Source organism: Ochotona princeps, chromosome 29 (assembly GCF_030435755.1).
Source record: "Ochotona princeps isolate mOchPri1 chromosome 29, mOchPri1.hap1, whole genome shotgun sequence".
In the NCBI taxonomy this organism is placed as follows: Eukaryota; Metazoa; Chordata; class Mammalia; order Lagomorpha; family Ochotonidae; genus Ochotona; species Ochotona princeps.
Window position 1 is genome coordinate 17,501,719 of NC_080860.1, and position 19,958 is coordinate 17,521,676.

The 19,958-nt window shown below is 49.6% G+C and overlaps 1 protein-coding gene across 5 annotated transcripts in view; it reads left to right on the forward strand.

The window, feature by feature from the left end:
• The window catches only part of DEPDC5 (DEP domain containing 5, GATOR1 subcomplex subunit), a 93,754-nt gene extending 74,226 nt beyond the window's left edge, over positions 1 to 19,528 (forward strand). For all 5 annotated transcript variants that reach the window (XM_058656819.1, XM_058656823.1, XM_058656818.1 and 2 more), the window contains 10 exons: positions 1,639 to 1,796; positions 3,688 to 3,765; positions 4,387 to 4,519; positions 6,431 to 6,539; positions 7,995 to 8,222; positions 11,979 to 12,148; positions 14,808 to 14,979; positions 17,446 to 17,506; positions 18,719 to 18,801; positions 18,968 to 19,528. In XM_058656819.1, coding sequence (XP_058512802.1) covers positions 1,639 to 1,796; positions 3,688 to 3,765; positions 4,387 to 4,519; positions 6,431 to 6,539; positions 7,995 to 8,222; positions 11,979 to 12,148; positions 14,808 to 14,979; positions 17,446 to 17,506; positions 18,719 to 18,801; positions 18,968 to 19,260 — 1,485 coding nt within the window. In that variant the 3' untranslated portion in view covers positions 19,261 to 19,528. The remainder of the gene's footprint in view (positions 1 to 1,638; positions 1,797 to 3,687; positions 3,766 to 4,386; positions 4,520 to 6,430; positions 6,540 to 7,994; positions 8,223 to 11,978; positions 12,149 to 14,807; positions 14,980 to 17,445; positions 17,507 to 18,718; positions 18,802 to 18,967) is intronic.
• Positions 19,529 to 19,958: the final 430 nt, after the last annotated feature.

Sequence of the window (19,958 nt, forward strand, 5' to 3'; positions counted from 1 at the left end):
AGAGAAAAGTAGACACATAAAAAAGAGATCTTCCGGGCCCGGCGGCGTGGCCTAGCGGCTAAAGTCCTCGCCTTGAATGCCCCAGGATCCCATATGGGCGCCGGTTCTAATCCTGGCAGCTCCACTTCCCATCCAGCTCCCTGCTTGTGGCCTGGGAAAGCAGTCGAGGACAGGACGGCCCAATGCTTTGGGACACTGCACCCGCGTGGGAGACCCCGAAGAGGTTCCAGGTTCCCGGCTTCGGATCGGCGCGCACCGGCCCGTTGCGGCTCACTTGGGGAGTGAATCATCTGATGGAAGATCTTCCTCTCTGTCTCTCCTCCTCTGTATATCTGGCTGTAATAAAATGAATAAATCTTTAAAAAAAAAAAAAGAGATCTTCCATCCACTGGTCCACCCCCGGGACTTTGTGTGATCTCTGGGGTGGATCCCTGTGATGGATGCTGCAGGGATGCAGGTTAACAGAGCACAGTCTTGCAGCCCTCCTTCAGGAAGTAAGACGGATAAAACCGCATGACATGAGGCAAAAATCTAACAGCTACCAGGAGTGGCTCTGAAAGATCCAGAATGGGAAGAAGGATGATTCCGCTTGGGAACTGGGACAGAAAGAATCAGAAACTGTTGTACTAAGAGTTACCCTTCCACACTGTTGAGTTTTTAGTCAGTGGTATGGAAAAGGGAACCCCAGGAGGACAGGGCACTTGGGGGTATATGTGTTTATGGTGGTGTGGGTGGTGTGGTATGGTGAGGTCACAGGCTGAGCAGACATTGTGTGGGTTCCTTAGTGTCTTTAAAGGTGATGTCAGGGTCCTTAGAGGTAGCTCATGGGGAGAGTTGAAAGACTTTAGGGTATCCAGAAGATGCAAACAGAGGTGACTCGCAGGAAGGGTTTTGGGGAAGAAGCTTCAGTCAAGGAAGCCAGTTAGGCTGCTACATCCCTCTTTAATCAGAGGAAGTACAGGTGTAACTTGGAGATGCATGTGCATCTACAGAGGGCAGACCTCAGGAAGGACCCTCAGGAAGATGTCTAGTTGAAATAGGGAACTGTCAGGGGTCCTTGACAATTGAACTTGGACACTCACTTGGAAGACTCGTCATGCCGCTGACCAAAACAGGACAGGGAGGAATGAGCTGGAAGAGGGTGAGTTATAGGAGATGGGGAGGATGACCATTGTGCTATTCACCATTTGTTTGGAAACATCCTCTCCCTTCTCCCCATCTCACAGGGATGATTCTCACATCTCTGCTCTTTCTAAGGAGTGTTCTCAAGCCTGGATCTTGTGATCTGAGTCAGATGCTGAGATTTCTTTGGTGCTGGGGTCGGCTGGTAGTGATATGTCCCAGCTGTCTCGATTTGGAGGGTGGGATTTTGCAGTTGCTCTGACAGCGCCCTTAAAGCTGGGTGAGGTCTCGGACCTTTGTTAGCTCAACCACCAACAAGCAATGCAGAGTAGGAATGAGAAGAATAGAACAGATCATATATAGATTTTTTTTTTTGTCCAGATTGGGGGAGGGTATTCCTTTTTATTAATAAATAGTAAATACTTGTTGACCAAATAAACCAGTGAAGCTTATGTATCTTGTTTCCCTGTTGACTATTCTTAGACCTGAGTATGAATTTTTTTAAATCTCCCGCAGGTATCTCTGGACCAAACAGCCCCTCCAGTGTTGGACGGCAGCAGTTTGGGGATAAGCATGGGCCAGTCTGTAGACAGAGGCAACAGTCAGACCTTTGGGAACTCCCAGAATGCGGGAGAACAGGGCTTCCCCTCTACAAACTCCAGTGACAACAGCAGGTGAGACTCTGGAAAGTTGAGCTCACGCCCCTGGGGGAATGGGGCCAAGTTCTGATGGTGTCATGAATCCTGGGTAGTTTGTTGGGTGAGTCAGTCCTTACCTGCCCTTGTAGGACAAACTAAGCATCCATGTCCTGTCAACTTCACGGGATGTCTGGAAGGATCCCACATAGTATCAGGCACTAGACAGGTGTATAGGGCTTTGGGAGTGGGCCCTCGACTAAGTTTTTCCTGGTCATCACAGTGACTCACAAGATGACTTGCACATGATGGTGTGTAGTCTTAAAGGAGATGAATGAGCTGAGTCCTTTATTGTGGCCGAATGTGACTATTTTATTCCTGCCCTCTGCCTCATTTGCCTCAAGAACTCTGCTTTAGAAAAAAATACAAATTTGTCTTCAATTATTAAAAATTTAATCAAGATGTAATAAATGCATGCCTATAAGGGGTAATGTACCTTAATTTTTAATGCCGTTATTAATTAGGAAAGATTTCTTTTTGTTTCCTTCCCAGCAATAAGTCTACCCTGTGTTTTTTAAAAATTTATTTGAAATATAGAGACAGAGAGAGACCAATGACCAGAAATTACAGAGAACAGATTCCATTTTGTGGTAAAGGACTTCCAAGAAGTGGATGTTGCTCTGTGGAAGTGAATTTCTTTTGGAGGATCTGAAGTCTCTGCTTCACACAAACAGGATGTCCCTTTTTTGTCCAGTCTTTACGATTCAGTGAAGACTGAGGCGTTAGAAGTCCATCTCAAAGGTCTTTTTTTTGTTAGGAGAGCCACTTTCATTGATTTGTCTGAAAAAGCAGAGATTAACAAACATAGAAATCTCCTGTCTGCTGGTTCTTTCCCCAGAAGGCCTGCAACAATTGGAGCTAGGCCAGGCTGATGAAGCTGGGAACCAGGAACTCAGCCTTGGTCTTGCGCCCAGATCACAGGGACCTGTGTGCTTGACCTGCTGCTTCCCTGGGTGCACATCAGCAGGATGTTATAATCAGGAGCAGAAGTGGACATTGAACTTGGATCCTTAGACACAGGATGCAGCTGTCCCAGGCGGTTCCTTAGCTGCTGTGCCGAAACCCTGTCCTTCAAGGATTGGTAAAGGTGTCTTCATTAACCCTGAGATCCTGAGCTGCTATAGGGAGTTGTGGACCCAGTAAGTAGTCAGGGAGAAGGGAGTGAGAGATTCAAGGAGTCAGAGATTCAGAGGAGCTGCTAGGTAAGCCCCAGAACTGGCCCCCAAAGTGCTAGGGGCCATGCAGCTGCCCAAGCATCTCATGTGCATTAGGAATGTTCACACCATTAGGGAAGAACTTAAGCAGCAGGTGGTGGAAAGGTCTGGATTTTGAAGAGACACCCACTTGAAGTCCACTCCAGACCCTGACGCCTCCCAGCTCTCTGGCCTTCATTAATTCCTTTAACCAACTTGGATCTCTAAAGAATAGCCATTGTCATTATGTTTCAGTGTTTATTACCATTCAGGGTTTCTGTGTGTCAGTCCTCTGCTTGATAGCTTTGCAGCAACCATGAAGACAGGAAGAGCATCATTCCCATTTCCTGGCTTAGGCTTCCAAAGCCATGAAAAGCCAGAGGCCCCACAGTTAGTACTGATCCTGCGATTCCATGCCTGTACTCTTACTGTCACACCTGGGGCTCTCCGGTCAGTGTCCCTTGAGGCGGGGGAACCAGCAGCAAGCCTTCAGAGCACAGCAGAATCACTTTGAAGTGATTTTTTTTAACCAAGTAACTTTGCAAGTGTGAAGTCTCCTAGGAGACATGCCCGGGATGACACCGTCCAGCTCCATAAGAAGTCGAGGGCACTCCTAATGTTTGTGTTCTTGTCTCTGTGTGTGCCCCCTGGCTCTGGTGATGGGCACTCTGTTACAGCTTGCAGCAGCAGGCAGCCAGCTCCTTGACCTCGTCCTCCACCCTGGCGGAGATCCTGGAAGCCATGAAGCACCCCTCGTAAGTGCCGGGTCACCTGGGTGTATGCAAAGGGCAGGTGGTGCCCAAAGGCCTGTCCACTGCCATGAGCCTGGGGGCAAGTCACCTGGCCTCTCTGAGCCTCTCTGTGTCAAATGGAATTTTTTACTAAGTGGTTACGTCAACAGAGTTGATGTCAGGACTCAGAGGTGAGGAACCTTTCTTCTGCCAGGGACCATTTGGCTATTTATAACATCATTCAAGGGCCCTACAAAATGATCAACTTAAACATTAGCCTGCTGTAGATTTATTGAGTTTTGGGTCCCACTCGTGGATGCCTCAGCAGGGCAAGACCAAATGATTTCACGGGCATTATATGGCCCACAGGCCAGATGTTCCCCACCCCAGAAATGGAATTATTAGTGTAGAAGTCCCATAGGCATAAGTTCCCTTCCGTTTTGTCCCCTTTTGTATCCTGTCGTGAGAATTTCCCTGGGCCTAGGAACTGTGGAAAGAACTTACTTTATTGTGGTGGTGTTGGGGATAAATGGGAAAACTTCCCTTCCCTCTGAAGAGCCCCTTCTATCTCATCTTCTCTTTCTCCCTGTGGCCACCGGGCATGCACACAACATCCTGCTCCCTGCTCCTCCCGTTGGAACCCAGGACAGGAGTCCAGCTGCTCTCGGAGCAGAAGGGCCTCTCGCCGTGCTGCTTCATCAGTGCCGAGGTGGTGCACTGGCTGGTGAACAACGTGGAGGGCGTCCAGACACAGGCCATGGCCATCGACATCATGCAGGTGAGACGGCAAGGCCAGGCCCCCAGGGTTGTCCGTGCAGATTCCCCCTGGGAAGCCAGGGCCTGTCCCTGGGAAGCCAGGGCCTGTCCTAGAAGCTGGCAGCCTCTCCAGGAATGAGACCAGTGGCCTGCAGCAGATCTGTTTTTGTTTTTATTTTTAAAGATTTCTTTATGTTACTTAAGAGAGAGGGAGAGAAAGCTCTGTGTGATTCTCTTTTGGGTCACTCCCCGCCGCATGCCTGCAGTGGCCAGGGCTGGACCGGGGGATAAGCTGGGAGCTGAGAGCTGGGAATGCAGTCTAGGTCTTCCATGTGGGTTGGTGGGAACTCCACCTCCTGCTGCCTCCTGGAGTCAGGAGCTACAGCTGGGAATCCAAGACAAGGACTCCAGGGAGGGACATGGATGTCTTTACCACTTGGCCAAGTATCCACCCCACTCTGAGGAACTGTCTCTTGGTGGTTTTTTGTTTGTTTGTTTGTTTGTCTGTTTTTAAGGATCTATTTCTAATAAATGCAGGGCCCATCTGGAATGGACACACATTGTACCTTGACTTTCAGTTTTGGCAAGACTTACCGTCTGTCCTGAAATGTTCTGGACACAAAATCTGTGTCCTTTTGAACTCTGGAAAAGCATCTGTGAGAGATTGTCAGGGAACATCTTCCCTGTGTGACCTCAAGCCCTCTATTCCTCCACCCCGGTCAACATCTGCTCAATTCCAGAGCTGAGGCTGGAGTCAAGGTTCCATATCAGAGGCCTCTGGCGCCCTGCACTTACCCTGTCAGAGGCCTTAGCACACAGAATAAGGCAGCTGAGACCAGTTCTTTAAGGGTGGGGCCACCTCCCACTGCCCATTTCCATGCCACCACCATGCCACCACTCTCTGACATCTTGCGTGGCACTTACCTGACACTTACTTGAACTTAATTACACTGTTTAAGACCAGAATTAGCCATGAGAGGCAGAGAATGAAAAAGGTGGTGTTCACTGAGCCATTTTACACTCTTTAACCTCACAGAGAGCACCGCTGGAGATCAGTGCTGTCTGCTGACCCCACTGGCTGGTCAGCCCTGAGATGTAAAATCAGGAACAGATCTCAGTCAGCAGGTGGTCATCGCTTCTGTGTCCCTCTGCTTTTCAAATAAATAGAAGTACATGCATCAATAAATTTAAGTCCCTCATTTTTTTTTTTATCATTGCATGTCTAGACCACGAAGTTCTTTAAGCATAAGAATATGGCAGTAGTCATTTATTTCGAGAGAGAGAGAGAGGAAAGCAAAATGGACTTGGAAGAATCAGTAGAAATTTTTCAAAGTTTTGACTGTAGTCCCCTGTTGCTTTCCTAGTCAGCTTTGCCTCCAGCCAGCCTTGGTCCAAAAATATTAATGGAAGATTCCCGAAATATTTCATGACATGATAGGAATAGGAAGAATCCTATTTCTAAATTTTATTGCAAGACATTGTTATAATTATCCCGGTATATTAGTAATTGTTGTTGCTCTCTATGGTGCCTCATTTATAAGTTAAACTTGGTCATGGGTGTGTATGCATAGTGGAAACATAGCTTATATAGGGTGCATGCCTATCTAGCTACAGTTTCGGGCATCCACTGGAGGTCCTAGAATGCATCCTGCTGTGAAGAAGGGAGACTACTGTATAACAAAATACTAACTTTTTAACAACTGGATGGTAGTACACCTTAGTTATCTTTGTGTCTGAACTCATGACGTAATTGACACCAGGTGTATCTGCATAGGGCAGCAGTTATGTCTAATTGGGGGTGGCAGGTAAGGTTCTCCTCAGTGCTCCTCATCCTCTCTTGACCCCAAAGCACACCTGAATGGGCTGCCCCTCTGGGACCCCCCCCTTCCTCCCCCGTCCCAGTAGGAATTTGAGGGTTCAATGTCTCTCCTAGAAAATGCTGGAAGAGCAGCTGATCACACACGCATCTGGTGAAGCCTGGCGGACCTTCATCTATGGCTTCTACTTCTACAAGATCGTCATGGACAAAGAGCCCGACCGAGGTCAGCGCCCAGGCCGAGGCGGTTGCCCCTGCGGGTGGGGGTGTCCCCTGGTGCCTTGCTCTGTCCCATTACAGTGTCTTTTGTGATCCATGTATGACACTGTGTCCTAGGCTGACACTGCCTCCTTGAGCGTTTGTATCTAATGTGAGCGAGGGGGCCTTCTTCCATTACAGCGTGTTCTCGGTGAGAGGACAGTGCAGGAGGGAGACAAACCCGAAAGCTGTCAAGAGACACAGTGTGAGAAACTCCCACCAGTCATCTTGTGGTGGCCATTTCTCAAGACAGCACGCTGACCCCATCCAGGACAGGTAGCTTTGATGTAACAGGATGAGTGCCCTTCTGTGATTTGTGACCCTTCTCACTTGCTGGGTTTCCAGAAAAACCATCAAGTCCTAGCTAGATTTTCCAAAGGCTATTGTTAAGTACTATCACCCCTCAGTATCTGTGGAACATAGTTCCAAGGCTCCCGGAAATCCACCAGTGCTCAAGTTCCTTGCATAAAATGGCATAGTGACCTCATGGACTTCACATGTATCTTCCTACTTATTTCACATCATCTCTAGATTCCTTATTTAACATAATGTAAGTGCTACATAAAAGATTGTTACACTATATTGTCTAGGAATTAATCACTCCCCCAATTTTTTTTCTTCTTAAGAGTTGCCCATGTCAATTGGTTGAGTCCAAGAATGCAGAGGGCTGACTGTGTTGATTTTTTTTTTTTCCAAAATTAAGAGAAAGTAATCCCTCAGATGGGAGCCATGTCTGGCACAGTCAAAGCCAGCTCAGAAAGCTCTGGGGGCCACCCAGGAGCCAGTCCTCTCTGGTGTGTCCAGTATATACAAGGACCATGGCTGAAAGTGACCCTTAGGCTTACATCGTCCCGCCAGTGCTACTCACTGTGATCTCTTATCCAAAGACGTGTCGGGAGAAGATCTATGTAAACTTTCTTTTTTTTTTTTTTCCCTTAAAACCTCTAGTACGTCCGTGGACACCCTTTTCCTCAAATTCTAAATTTGACCAGTAGATGATCTGTTTTACCCCCAGGTTGATAAAATTGAACTAAAGCTCATGTGAAATAAAATTCCCCATTTGAAAGTGAACAATTCAGGGGCATTTAGTACATTCACAGTGTTGTGCAGCTGTCACCTCTCTCTAGTGCAAGTTTTGATCACCCTTAAGAGAAGCCCATCCCTGTACCCATTAGCAATCACTGCCATAGCTCTTCTTCCCTCTGTCCCCGCGCAGCTGCCAATCTGCCTTCTGTCTCCAAAGATACGCCTTTTCTGGGCGTTTCATCTAAATGGAATCGTACCACGTGGCGGCCTTGTGTGTCTGACTTCTTTTGACTTAGCGTTAGGTTTTCAGGCTTCCTCCGCATCATAGCATGCATCCGCCGGCATGTAAGCATTTGTCCTGAGGGCTCCCTCTCTCTCCCACTTCTGCTCCTTGCAGTGGCCATGCAGCAGCCCGCTCCCACTTGGCACACGGCAGGGGTGGATGATTTCGCCAGCTTCCAGCGCAAGTGGTTTGAGGTGGCCTTTGTGGCAGAAGAGCTCCTGCACTCGGAGATTCCTGCCTTCCTCCTGCCCTGGCTGCCCAGCCGGCCAGCCTCCTACGCGAGCAGGCACAGCTCCTTTAGCCGCAGTTTCGGAGGACGGAGCCAGGCAGCTGCACTCTTAGGTAAATGCCCAGCACAGATGGCATGTGGGTACATGCTGGTGGGCGAGTGTGTGTTGTGGGTTCGGGGAGTGGCCAGCCATAAGAATGATGCCACATGAACCGTGGTTAGAACTACGGTGGCTCTCAGGCTGTCCATTGTGTCTGTCCCAGTGTGGTTTCCCATGCTGTCTTTCACTAGCCCAGTGAGTCCAGCCAACAAATGGTGTCTAGTGTCCCATGCATTGGAGCGTGATGCCGTATCTGCACAGACAGGAGAAAATAGATGACGTGGCCACTCTTCTCCAGAGCCCCTCAGGAGGCAGGGGATGTGAGCTACTGCCCACAGCAGGTTCACTTGCTGCCAGAGACCTTCCCCAGAGGCACAGCCTCTTGGAATCTCAGACGAGGAAGGAACCCAAAGGCTGTCCAATTCCAGACCCTCATACTGAGCATGAGTTTCCCCTCATCTCTTCCTTCCTGTGTGTGTTGACCACATCATGGGATGTCCTCTGGGTTGCTTCCCTGTTTTCCTCTGTTCCTACAGCTCTGGGGCAGGGTGAGCGTCTGCTTACTGAAAGCTGGCTACCTGTGATAGGAAACTTGCACTGCTGCTCTGGAGAACCTGGCAGATGGATTGAGATACAAGCATCTTTAGGAATCCATTCTCCGTGAAGTTTATCTCAAGAGATCCAGAAACGCTCCAGAAGGAAGGAAACAAGCAGACGTAACTAACATAGACCAGACTCCAGAGAAATCCCATGTTCTTTTTAAGATTTATTTAGTTTATTGGAAAGACAGATTTACAGAGAGAAGGAGAGATAGGAAGATCTTCATCTGCTGATTCACTCCCCAAGCAGTCACAACAGCTAGAACTAAATAATCCAAAGCCAAGAGCCGGGAAGTTCTTCCAGGTTTCCCACATGGACCCTGCACCTTTGTGGGAGACCCAGAAGAGGTTCCTTGCTCCTGGGTTTGGATCGGTGCAGCTCTGGTCATTATGGCCACCTGGGAAGTGAACCAGCAGATGGAAGATCTTTCTCTCTTGTCTCTTCTCCTCTCTGTAAATCTACTTTCCAATAAAAATAAATCTTTTAAAAAAACCTAAAAAACTTTTATTTATTTGAGAAAGTTAGAATAAAAAAAAGAGTTTGAAATCTATATGCTGGTTTAACCTCCAGTTGGCTATAACAGCCAGGACTGAATCAGGGCAAAGTCAGGAGCCAGGAACTCTTATCTAGGTCTCTTGTGTGGATGCAGGGGCCGAAGCACTTGGAACCGTCCTCTGCTGCTTTTTCCAGGTCATCAGCAGGGAGCTGGGTCAGAGGTAGAACAACCAGGACCTGAACCAGTGTTCATGTGGAATTGAAGCAGCAGCTTTGTCCACTGTACCACAGTCCTGGCCCCAGCTCTGTGTTTCATCCATCAGCCTTCAGCTCCTTTCTGGCTTTTCCGTGACTCCAGTCCAAGCCACCAATTCTATGTGCATTACCTCCCGTAGTCACCTCTCAATAGTCTCTCCCCCGCCCCCCAGCTTCCCTGTAATCTATTTTCCACACTGAGAAAGCAGAGAGACCTCTTCCAATAGAGCTCAGGTCATGTTCCTCCCCTGGATATCATCCTCTGTTCCAGGGTCACTGTAGCAGTCTGCAGGCCGTCCAGGATGTGGTTGGCTTCCTATCTCTGTCTTCTGTCTAACTGCTGGGCACCTGGCCACACCACTCTTGCTGCCTGCTCTTTGCCCATACTTCTGCTTCCAGGCCCTTCTTTTTATTTTTTTAAAAAATTTATTTATTTTTATTGGAAAGTCCTATTTACAGAAAGAAGGAGAGACAGAGAGGAAGATCTTCCATCCACTGGTTCACTCCCCAGTTGGCTTCAGTGGCCAGAGCTCAGTCAATCCAAAGTCAGGAGCCAGGAGCTTCTTCTAGATCTTTCATGTGGGTGCAGGGTCCCTAAGCTTCGGACTGTCCTCGACTGCTTTCCCAGGCCACAAGCACGGATGAGAAGCGTGGTGGCCAGGATTAGAACCGGAGCCCATTTGAAATCCAGGCGCATTCAAAGGGAGGACTTTAGCTGCAAGGCTACCACACCGGGTCCTTTGCCCTTATTTTCACCTGGGGAGGAATACACAGCAAACAAAACAGAGTTCTTTGATTTGAAAGGTTATATGGGTGGTGTCATGAATCAGCAGCATGAAGCAGAAACAGAATCTGGTTTTGCTAAACCTCGAATGTTGAAGCAACCAAGGTTCTTCCACCTTCAGTGCCGCAGCCAGCTGAACAATGTCCCTGCAGGTCATAACAAAGCCTTGCAGGGAGCCTTGGTGAGCTCACAGCTCAGACTGGCAGGGAGGAGTAACAGGAATAGAGGAGACATAGAAGTGGAGAGATGAAAGGAAACAGCACGAGAGGAAGTGCATGGTCCCTTGTCACCCTTGTTTTCACTTGATCTTTGCTGTTCTCTTCTAAATCATTTCTGGCTAGGGACTTTATTGTCTTATCTGTCTCTGCACTGTCTTGTTGTATAGGATTTCTGAGCGAGAGTCCTCAATAAGATGAGCACAGTTGGTCCTAAGAGAGACAGAGAGCGTGTTCGCATCCTTTAGTTCACTTCCCAGATACCCGTAATGGTCAGGACAGGGCCAGGCCAAAGCCAGAAGCCAAAAACTCAATCCAGCCCCCCCATGTGGGTGGCAGGACCCTAATTACCTGCGCCATTGCAGTTGCCTCCCTGAGTCTGCGTTAACAGAAAATTAGAATTGGGAGCTGGATCCAGGTATTAGACCCAGGCTCTGTAGTGTGTGGATGGGCATTCCTACATGGTATCTTAACCACCAGGACAAATGCCCACTCAGAGGTTTCACTTCTTGAGAAAAGAGTGTAAAACGGCAACCCTTTCCGGGCTGAAACCAGAAAAGCAAGACTTCCTCCTCACTGTGGTCTAGACTGTGTGCCTCACGGTGTCCCTTTGTGAGTCACTGAAACCAGGAGGCCTGAGGTTCAGCCTGGCCCAGATTCTTCCTCCATGTTCTTAGCCAGGCATCTCACCTCCCCAGGGTGCCATTTCCCTGCGCTGTTAATAGAGAGGGAAGACAAACTCTGCCTTAATCAGTCAAATCGGGCCCATCGTGTCTTGGTTTGCTTACTTCATAGTATATTTTATTTTGTAGAGTAGTTTTAGGCTCCCAGCAGAAGTGAGCCAAAGATCACAAATATTCCTCTATATACACACACACACACCCTACCCCCCAACCACACCCCCCACCAGAGTGGCGCATTGCTAAACAATCTGTGGACCTGTGTGGACTCATCATTATCACTCAAATTACCAAGGATTACCTCAGGGTTCTTGATGTAATGCCTGTGGGTTTGGACAGATGTACATGACACGTAAGTAGTTGCATTTATAACACTTTAGAGGATGGTTTTCACTGTCCTAAAAAAAAAATCCACCTGTTCTTATACATAAAGCTTAATTGGAACATGACTGAGCCCATCCACTTCACGTGTTATCCATGGTTGCTTTCACTCCGTCATGGCACAGTTGAGTGTTTTCCAAGGAAAACTGCATGGCCCATGATGTAGTAGTTACCATCCAACCCTTTACAGAAATAACTCACTGACTGACTCCAGGACTGGGTGACTTCTAGAATCTGTGATTTTTTTTTTTTTTTCTGTTAGTTAATCCTGTACTTTGATACCAGAGTGCTTAATTATTCCTCATCACCCTACTTCCCCTGTTCCTACTTTCTGGGGACCCCTCCTGCCCTGCTCTCAGCCGCCACCGTCCCGGAGCAGAGGACTGTGACGCTGGACGTGGATGTGAACAACCGCACGGACCGGCTGGAGTGGTGCAGCTGCTATTACCATGGCAACTTCTCCCTGAACGCTGCCTTCGAGATCAAGCTGCACTGGATGGCCGTGACCGCCGCCGTGCTCTTCGAGATGGTAAGGACCTTGGCGATGCCCGTGGTTGTGGCCCCATGGCTCCCCTCGCAGGGTGGGAGTAAGGGTGCTTGCTTAGAGACTGACGTTGCTTGTTCATTTTAACTCAGGCCCCTGTTACCTTTTGACCTTGGCTGTTGGTATTGACTCTAAGAAAAATGTAAGCCCATTAGATTCAGGTTTGTCAAACTTGACACTATGGCATCTGGGGCTGGGAAGGAGCAGCACGGTGCATTATAGACCGTCGCGCAGCACCCCCACCCTGTACTTACAAAATGCCAATCACACACTCCCCAGCTATGGTAATACCAAATGTCTCCAGAGCTGGGCATCTGGCCTAGTGGTTAAGATGCCCACAACCTGTATTAGAGTGCCAAGGTCCAATTTCTGGCTCAGGCTCCCAACTCCTGACTTCATGCCAGCGCAGACCCTTAGAGATGGTGGGTGATGGCTCAAGTGGTTGGGTGCCTGTTGCTCCTGCGGGAGACCTGGATTCAATTCCCAGCTCCAGCCCGTCTCAGTTGAAACTATTACAGGCATTTAAGGAGTGAAACTGTCTCTCTCTTCCCTTCCCTTCCTCTCTGGTCTGCCACAGGTCTCTGGAGTGGGACATTTTCCCTAATTGAGACTAACAGGTCAAGAGTAAAAACATGCCTGCCTGGCATCCCTGAGTCCTAAAGCTTTCATCCAAAAGCAGCTACCATTACACTTTGCGAAGTGTGCTCCCAGACAGATTGAAGGCATTTACACAATCATGGTTTTTAACAGAAATGGTAGCCTGAGATATGTCCTACTTACATTGTGTTTCTCCCGTGACCTGGATGTCTGTATGTGCTCTTTATCAGCGTAAGTAAATGTGCCTTGGGTTGTTTTGTTTGTTGGTAGGTTACTCTTGTTTGTGTGTGTGTGTGTGTCATTGTTTTTTCACAGTGAGGGTTCTGACAAACATACCTCGTTTTGAGGGACTGCAGACTATTCTGTTGTTTAGCAAAATTTATTTAACCATTCCCCTATTAATGAATATCACTGCTTTTAACTCAATGTTTCTCAAACAAGGGCTATTTGGCAGTGTCTGGAGACATGCTTGCTCATTTGTAGTGGTGGTGGTGGTGAGTACTGCTGGCATCTGATGAGAGGCTCATCACCCCAGAGTGCAGAGGACAGCACCCCCCCCAGCAAAGGCTTAACTGGCCCATGCTGACACAAGTACCAAAGGTGAGATGCCTATTTCCATGGGTCATTCCCCTTCTAGTTCAGTCATCTGCAATTGGGCCATCTATTGCTCCTGCACTAAAAAGCTCTTGCTAGCCATTCCCTGCCCCAGGACCACTGTCCCAGTGCCTGGAGGATAAATACTCCTTACTTATCTAAGCTATCAGTATCTCCCAGTGGGCCTCCTGTAACACACACCAACCACAACCAGTACTTCACTGTGGCTTCACCTGAACCCACTCCTCTCTAACCCTGAGCTGAACATCTGATATAACCAAGAACATCTGCAAATTCAACGAGGAGCCCTGAAAGTTAAGAGATGATCCAAGAGAAATAACACAGTGTGCGTCCAGAGCTTTCAGTCTCAGGTTTGACCCATAAAACCATGGTATCTGAGGGGGTAAAGACCCAGCCGGGTCTCTGCCTCCACTTGGCACCATGAAAAGATAGATTCAGAGAATGTCGTTACAGTATAAATTTCAAGAAAGCCCTGCTACTCATGCCACCCCCACTTATAGAGGACACCTGCTCCTCCCCAGCGGAGTGTGCCTGAGGGGATCACTTGCTCCAGTAAGACAAGCCCTCTGACCCAGCAGACCAGAGCATTCTGGCAGGCAATCTCAAGATGACCCAACTGCGGCCTTCGAAGATAACACACATGTGTAGTTACGGTTGGGAGCTAAGGGGGGTGGGGGTGGTCATTCCATCTTAGGAATTGGGTGACTGTCCTGAAAAAGCCCACTTTTCCCATCTGTTCACGTGCAGTCTGCTAAGAATGGCTGTCTTTGTGTCACTGCTTTGTTTTTCTCAATATCCTTCAGTTTCCTGGGTTTAAAAAAAAAAAAAGTTTATCGAGAACTAGACAGTTGCTCCCACTCCTCAAGAAATTGTTGCTGTTGGGACATTTGAGACGCCACTAGCTTGGGTTCCTCAGTCTTTGAGCAGGTGTGCTTTAGGGGTTGGCCAGAGAGCGGCTGGCATTCCATTGGATCAGGCCTGGTTAGTTTTTGATCAGAAATACCACAGTCACCTCCCATCCTACCTCCAGTCTTTCTCAGCTGAGCTGAGTGTACTGTCTTCCCTATTGGATCCTTTGAACGTACCAAATTCTCAATCAAGGACAAAAATCAGAAAGGCTTTGCCTATATTCCATGACCTTTCTCCAGCCTGCCACATTAGGAAGGGTTTCAACTCTGCACTGTATTCTTCCCACAAGAAGCACCAAAGTTGCAGAAGACAAGCTGTGTGCTTAACTCATGGATTTTTTTTTTTAAGTATTCATCAGCAGGTTAAGCTGTTTCCTGCCCAGGACTGGGTTGGAGCCGGTGAGCATGAATAAATGAACAGGCAGATCGATAAAGCCTGTACCCATCAGGAAGTCATTTGCTCTTCATCGGAAAGATCCCAGAGGTGACTGACCGCTCTTTGCTGTTCCTGTGCCTCCCACCAGGTCCAAGGCTGGCATCGGAAGGCCACCTCCTGCGGCTTCCTGTTGGTCCCAGTTTTAGAGGGTCCTTTTGCACTGCCCAGTTACCTGTACGGCGACCCTCTTCGAGCCCAGCTCTTCATCCCGCTCAACATCAGCTGCTTGCTCAAGGAAGGCAGTGAGCACCTGTTTGACAGTAAGAGATGAAACCCCTTTCCCCTTCCTCCCCCACCCCGCAGGACACCTTCTCTCACTGTTCTCGCTTGCACGAGTTGGTGAGCAGAGAGAGCCTTTTAGCAAGCGGTGGAGGAGCTGGGTTTCGATCTAGATTCTTCACTGAGTAGGTAGATCACTTCATGGCTCTGAGCCTCAGTTTACCTTATTCTGAAAAGTAAGATGAAGTCGAGCTGTCTTGCCCCCTCCCAAGCAGACCACTGTGAAGTGCTGGGCACAGCAGTGAGTGGCAGAAGGGTCTGTAATGTACCCTGCATCTGCAATACACACCAAGCTCTTATTCCACAGACTCTGACCTACCCAGCTCTGACCACAGGGGTTTGAACCTCTTGGGAGACTTGTATATGCCATCCTCTGCCGAAAAATAGTGGGGAGATGGAGAGTGAAAGAGGAAGCGGTACCTATCATGCCAAGCTGTAGTGGGTCAGCCCTTGGGGCCCTGCAATGTGGCTCAAATCTTGCTTCTCAGGAAGAGAAAGCAGACTAGCAGAAGGCTCAGAGGAGAGCGGAGCATTGCCCATCAGGGTCCCTGCCCTCTATAGCAGGGTTGCTCCTGGAAAGATGAGCGCACAGAGGCCCACCGAGCCTGCCACTTGACCCCAGTCAGCCAGGTTCAGAACAACATCAGAGGACAGCTCCTCTTGCCACAGCACAGAGCCTTCCATCCTCAAGCATCCATTTCGGACGGATGTATAAATAGCTCCTTCGGAAGCTTTCAGTGAGTTCACAAAACGATGTTGCTTTTAAGAAAAAGAAAAAAAAAGCTAGGATTGGTGCTGATCCTTCAGGAGCCCTGTCGTATCTCCGCCATAAAGATGACAAATATGAAAGAAATCACCCTTGGTGTCAAGGAGCTGCTTTTCCCCTCTTTCTGCCTCTCCCACCCCATGCCCTTGTAAGCCTGCGGTATGGTCGGCAGCAGAGAGCCACTTGAGGCCTCGCCAAGTGGGCCAAGGCCGAGCTCACGAGCTCACGATTCCTGCACTGGCCACGACATGGGCGGCCTTCATGTGAACAGTTCTTCCCTAAGGCTCATCTGAGTATTCTCCGTTTACAATTTGGAAGATGATGGGTAGAGATGCAGTGTTCTAAGTAACAGTTGGGGTTCAGGGAGAGTCCCACAGAGCCTCTCCCTGCTAGAGGCTGCAGACCTCCTAAGGACTTTACTGGCTTCCGTGGTATTCCGTAGTGACATGGATTCTCATTCAGCTTCCCCATGTGGCCAAGAGAGGTCTGCATATGCAGTCCTGAATTGCCGCATGGCTGTGCTCCCATCAGGCCATTTTGAGTCAGGCATCTCCAGTTGATGGTGTTTTCAGTAGATAGAGAACACGGGGATCTTCCTGCACACCAGCTAGAGACCACGGAGGGTCTTTTCCACCCACAGTGTGAGCATGCAAGATTGCTCCCGGGGCTGGTGTTAGAGGACCGTGTGTCCGTGTGTGTGTGTGTGTGTGTGTTGACAGCTTTCCCTACCAGTTGTAACCGAGTCTTCTAGCCCAGCATCCTCCTTGGGTTGCCATGGTTACAGCTAAAGAAAGGAGTCCTGGTTTAAAGGAACCAGGACTTGCCTTGAAAAAATTGATTTCTTTGCCTCTGTGCCTGTCTTCCTGTTATCAAAAATCTTAAAAAAATCTGACAAGAATGTGCTGTGTGGTGGGTTTTTTTGTTTTCCCTATGAAAGCCAAGTCGCTTTTTTGTTGTTGTTGTTCTCTCTTTCGCTCTGTAGTTGCCCAGAATCCTCAAATATCCATCCCAGCCAGAGCATTCCAAATGTGGAAATAGTGACACAGCTGCCACGGGCAGTCCTGTGCTTTGGGATGGCCCCAGCCCCAAGGGCAGCCCTAGCTCCGCGGCCTGTTGCTATGAGACAGCCCTCCCCCACCTTCATGCTCAGCTCAGCTCAGCTCAGCTCAACTCTCCATCCTCTCAGAAACCCAACAGATGAAGTGGGGCTGGAACAACGAGGGTGGGCATGGAGTGGGGGGATATCCTTAACCCATCACTCTGTCCACAACACACTTTGACATTTATTCGTTTCCGTTTCCCCACCCTCCAAGTGGAGTTTGTGTCCTCACCTTTTTCTTGCAGGAAAATGGCAGACAGGGAATAGAAGATATTGCAGTTTGTTGTTGGTATGCATTTCAAATGTATCTTCCATTTGTTCTGGAATATCACGCTCCCATTAGCCCTTGACTCATGAGGCTGAATCTCTCGTGCTGAGTTGCTGGCAGCTCATACTAGCTGCCGAGGACTCATCACCTTGCTAGATCCCGCTGTGGCTTGGCTTCCACCCAAGCCAGGAGTGCGGGAAAGTGGGCCTTAGGCTCAAGGGGCCAGGAGCTGCCAAGAAGTGCCCCGGGTTGGATCCGGGGATGGCCACAGCCTTTGTGATTACAACTCTGCCTCTCTCCTTGTCTCTTTCCAGGCTTTGAACCTGAAACCTACTGGGATCGGATGCATCTGTTCCAAGAAGCCATTGCACACAGGTTTGTCCCTTAGCAAGAGGGAACAGCGGGCAGGAACCCGAGTTTGACTGGAGCCACAACCACCACAGGGAGACCCAGTGCTGTTGATTCCCGGGAAAGAGCTGTGCTCTCGCAGTGACGCAGCCGTTGCTGGTCCCTGACAGGACTCTCTGTTTTCCTTTTCTTCCACAACACCCTGTTGTGGGGGCCCCTAGAGGGCAAGGGCTTGCGCTTTTCTTGTTGGTTTTGCTTTTGTTTTTGTTTTTTTACTCTACACTGCCTAGCAAAATGCCTCGGGCAGAGCAGTTATGTAACGTTTATCTCTTGTGTGGAGAGGAATTCTTGAGCAGGATCGTGACTGAAACAGTCCCAGAGCCCTCTCACAAGGACCATCTCTGAAAGAGCCAGAGTGTCCATCTTCCCTAAACCCTCCTGTGGTGGCTCCCAGCCCCTTGATGATCTTCCTCTGGGCAGGTAGGGTAAGATTAGCACACCCCCTTTTCAGGATCAGAACCCCTCACCCCCCACAGGGAACATGACTTGCGTTCTCCTTCAGTGGACGGAGAAGTGGCCAGAGACCATGTAAAAAAATTTCCTTTTAGATAAATAAATAAGTAAACGAAGATCTTTCCTGGTGAGCTAAAGAAGAAAGGAGGCGAGCATGCTGTGGTCCAGGCTGAGTGAATGGAAAGGCTGGATGGGAACGTGGCTACGAAGCGAAAGTGAGACTGAGACTAGAGAGGGCGATCCCTGAGCATGTCAGCCTCACCATTTCATCTGCCTATTAGACTTCGTGATTGTTCGCTTAATGATCTGGAATGCCAGTGCAGAGCCAGCCGCTTAGACATGGGATCGGACACAGCATCCGTCCCTTGCGGGAACCCAGTACCCAGACCTGCATTCCTGCCCTCACTACCTAAACAGCCCCCCAGCAGCCCCAGAGGGCAGGAGGCACATCCACTAACATGTCCTTCCCAGCCCTTAGTAGGTAGGGCCATAATAAGCGTGCAGTATAGAAATAGGAAAAAGCAGGAATAGAAGTAGTCATCGGAAAGAAATGGAGCAGAACAAGTCAGAGATGAGAAACGGCTCCTGCCGCCCATTTCCAGAGCGAGACAGGCCCAGATCAGTGCTCCCCACTTTCAGGAGGAAGATTTCTACACACTCTTCCCTTCGTGTGCCTTCAGCTGCAGAGGCCTTAGTGTGTCTTCCTGTTTTCCTTCCCTTACTTAGGTTTGGGTTTGTACAAGATAAGTATTCCGCCTCTGCTTTCAACTTCCCTGCTGAGAACAAGCCCCAGTATATCCACGTCACAGGTGAGGAGCCCCGGGTGGCAAGTGGGACAGGTGGAATTCCTGTGGCTGCAGTGTGTGCACCCTGGGCATGGGTGAGGGGAGGGCTGGCGCTGCCCGCACAGATGCCTTCCCTTACCCAAAGCCCAACTGTGGGTGCCCATCTCCCCATTCCCCGTATTTCCTCCAGGAACTGTCTTCCTCCAGCTGCCCTACTCCAAACGCAAGTTCTCGGGCCAGCAGCGGCGCCGGCGCAACTCCACCAGCTCCACTAACCAGAATATGTTCTGCGAGGAGCGTGTTGGCTACAACTGGGCCTACAACACCATGCTGACCAAGACGTGGCGCTCCAGCGCCACAGGCGACGAGAAGTTTGCCGACCGGTTACTGAAGGACTTCACTGACTTCTGTGTCAACCGCGACAACCGGCTGGTTACGTTCTGGACGCACTGTCTGGAGAAGATGCACGCTAGTGCCCCGTGAGGTCAAGCTGCACCTGCATGAGAAGGCCGTGTCCACGCTGGGGCAGGGAGAGAGCGTCCACCCCGTAACCCAGGGTGCCGGTTAGGCTCTAGGCATCTGGTGTCATTTGCTGTCAGTGATTAGGGGTCTTTGCCGTCCAGCCACCATGCAACATTGTGGAAGCAGTGGCTAACACTGCTGCCACCCAAATCATGCCAAGCAAAGCTCCCAGAGCAGATAGGCAGCACGGATCGCCGGTAGGATGGCCTGGGGCTTTGAGGAACAGGGATAGGCAGGACAGCAGCTCCTGTTCACGCCGCTTGTCTCAACCCTCCACAAGAGGGGGAAGTTGCTGCCTCAGAATCACCCAGGCATGTGCCCAGGGTGTAAGATAGTTTTGTGAAGTACTGTACTATAGACCCACGTCAGCTGTACATACCTGTAAATACCAGAAGCAAATAAAGCTCCTTGCTCAGCCTCTCTGTCCCCTACAGCAGCCATCCCAACCTGGGCAGGTGGGACACACAGTGGTTCTGGGTCTCCAGGGCCATGGGCAGCCGGCACAGGAGGTGGGAGGGCTTGGGAGCCAGAAGGGAATGGGGTCAAGACTGGATTTGCAGACAGTGTGCTGGACCAATCAGCCACAGTCCCAGGCCGTCAGAGACGATCTCACTGAGTGGGTGAGCCCAGGTCCGGGATGCATTCTGGGAGAAAAAGAA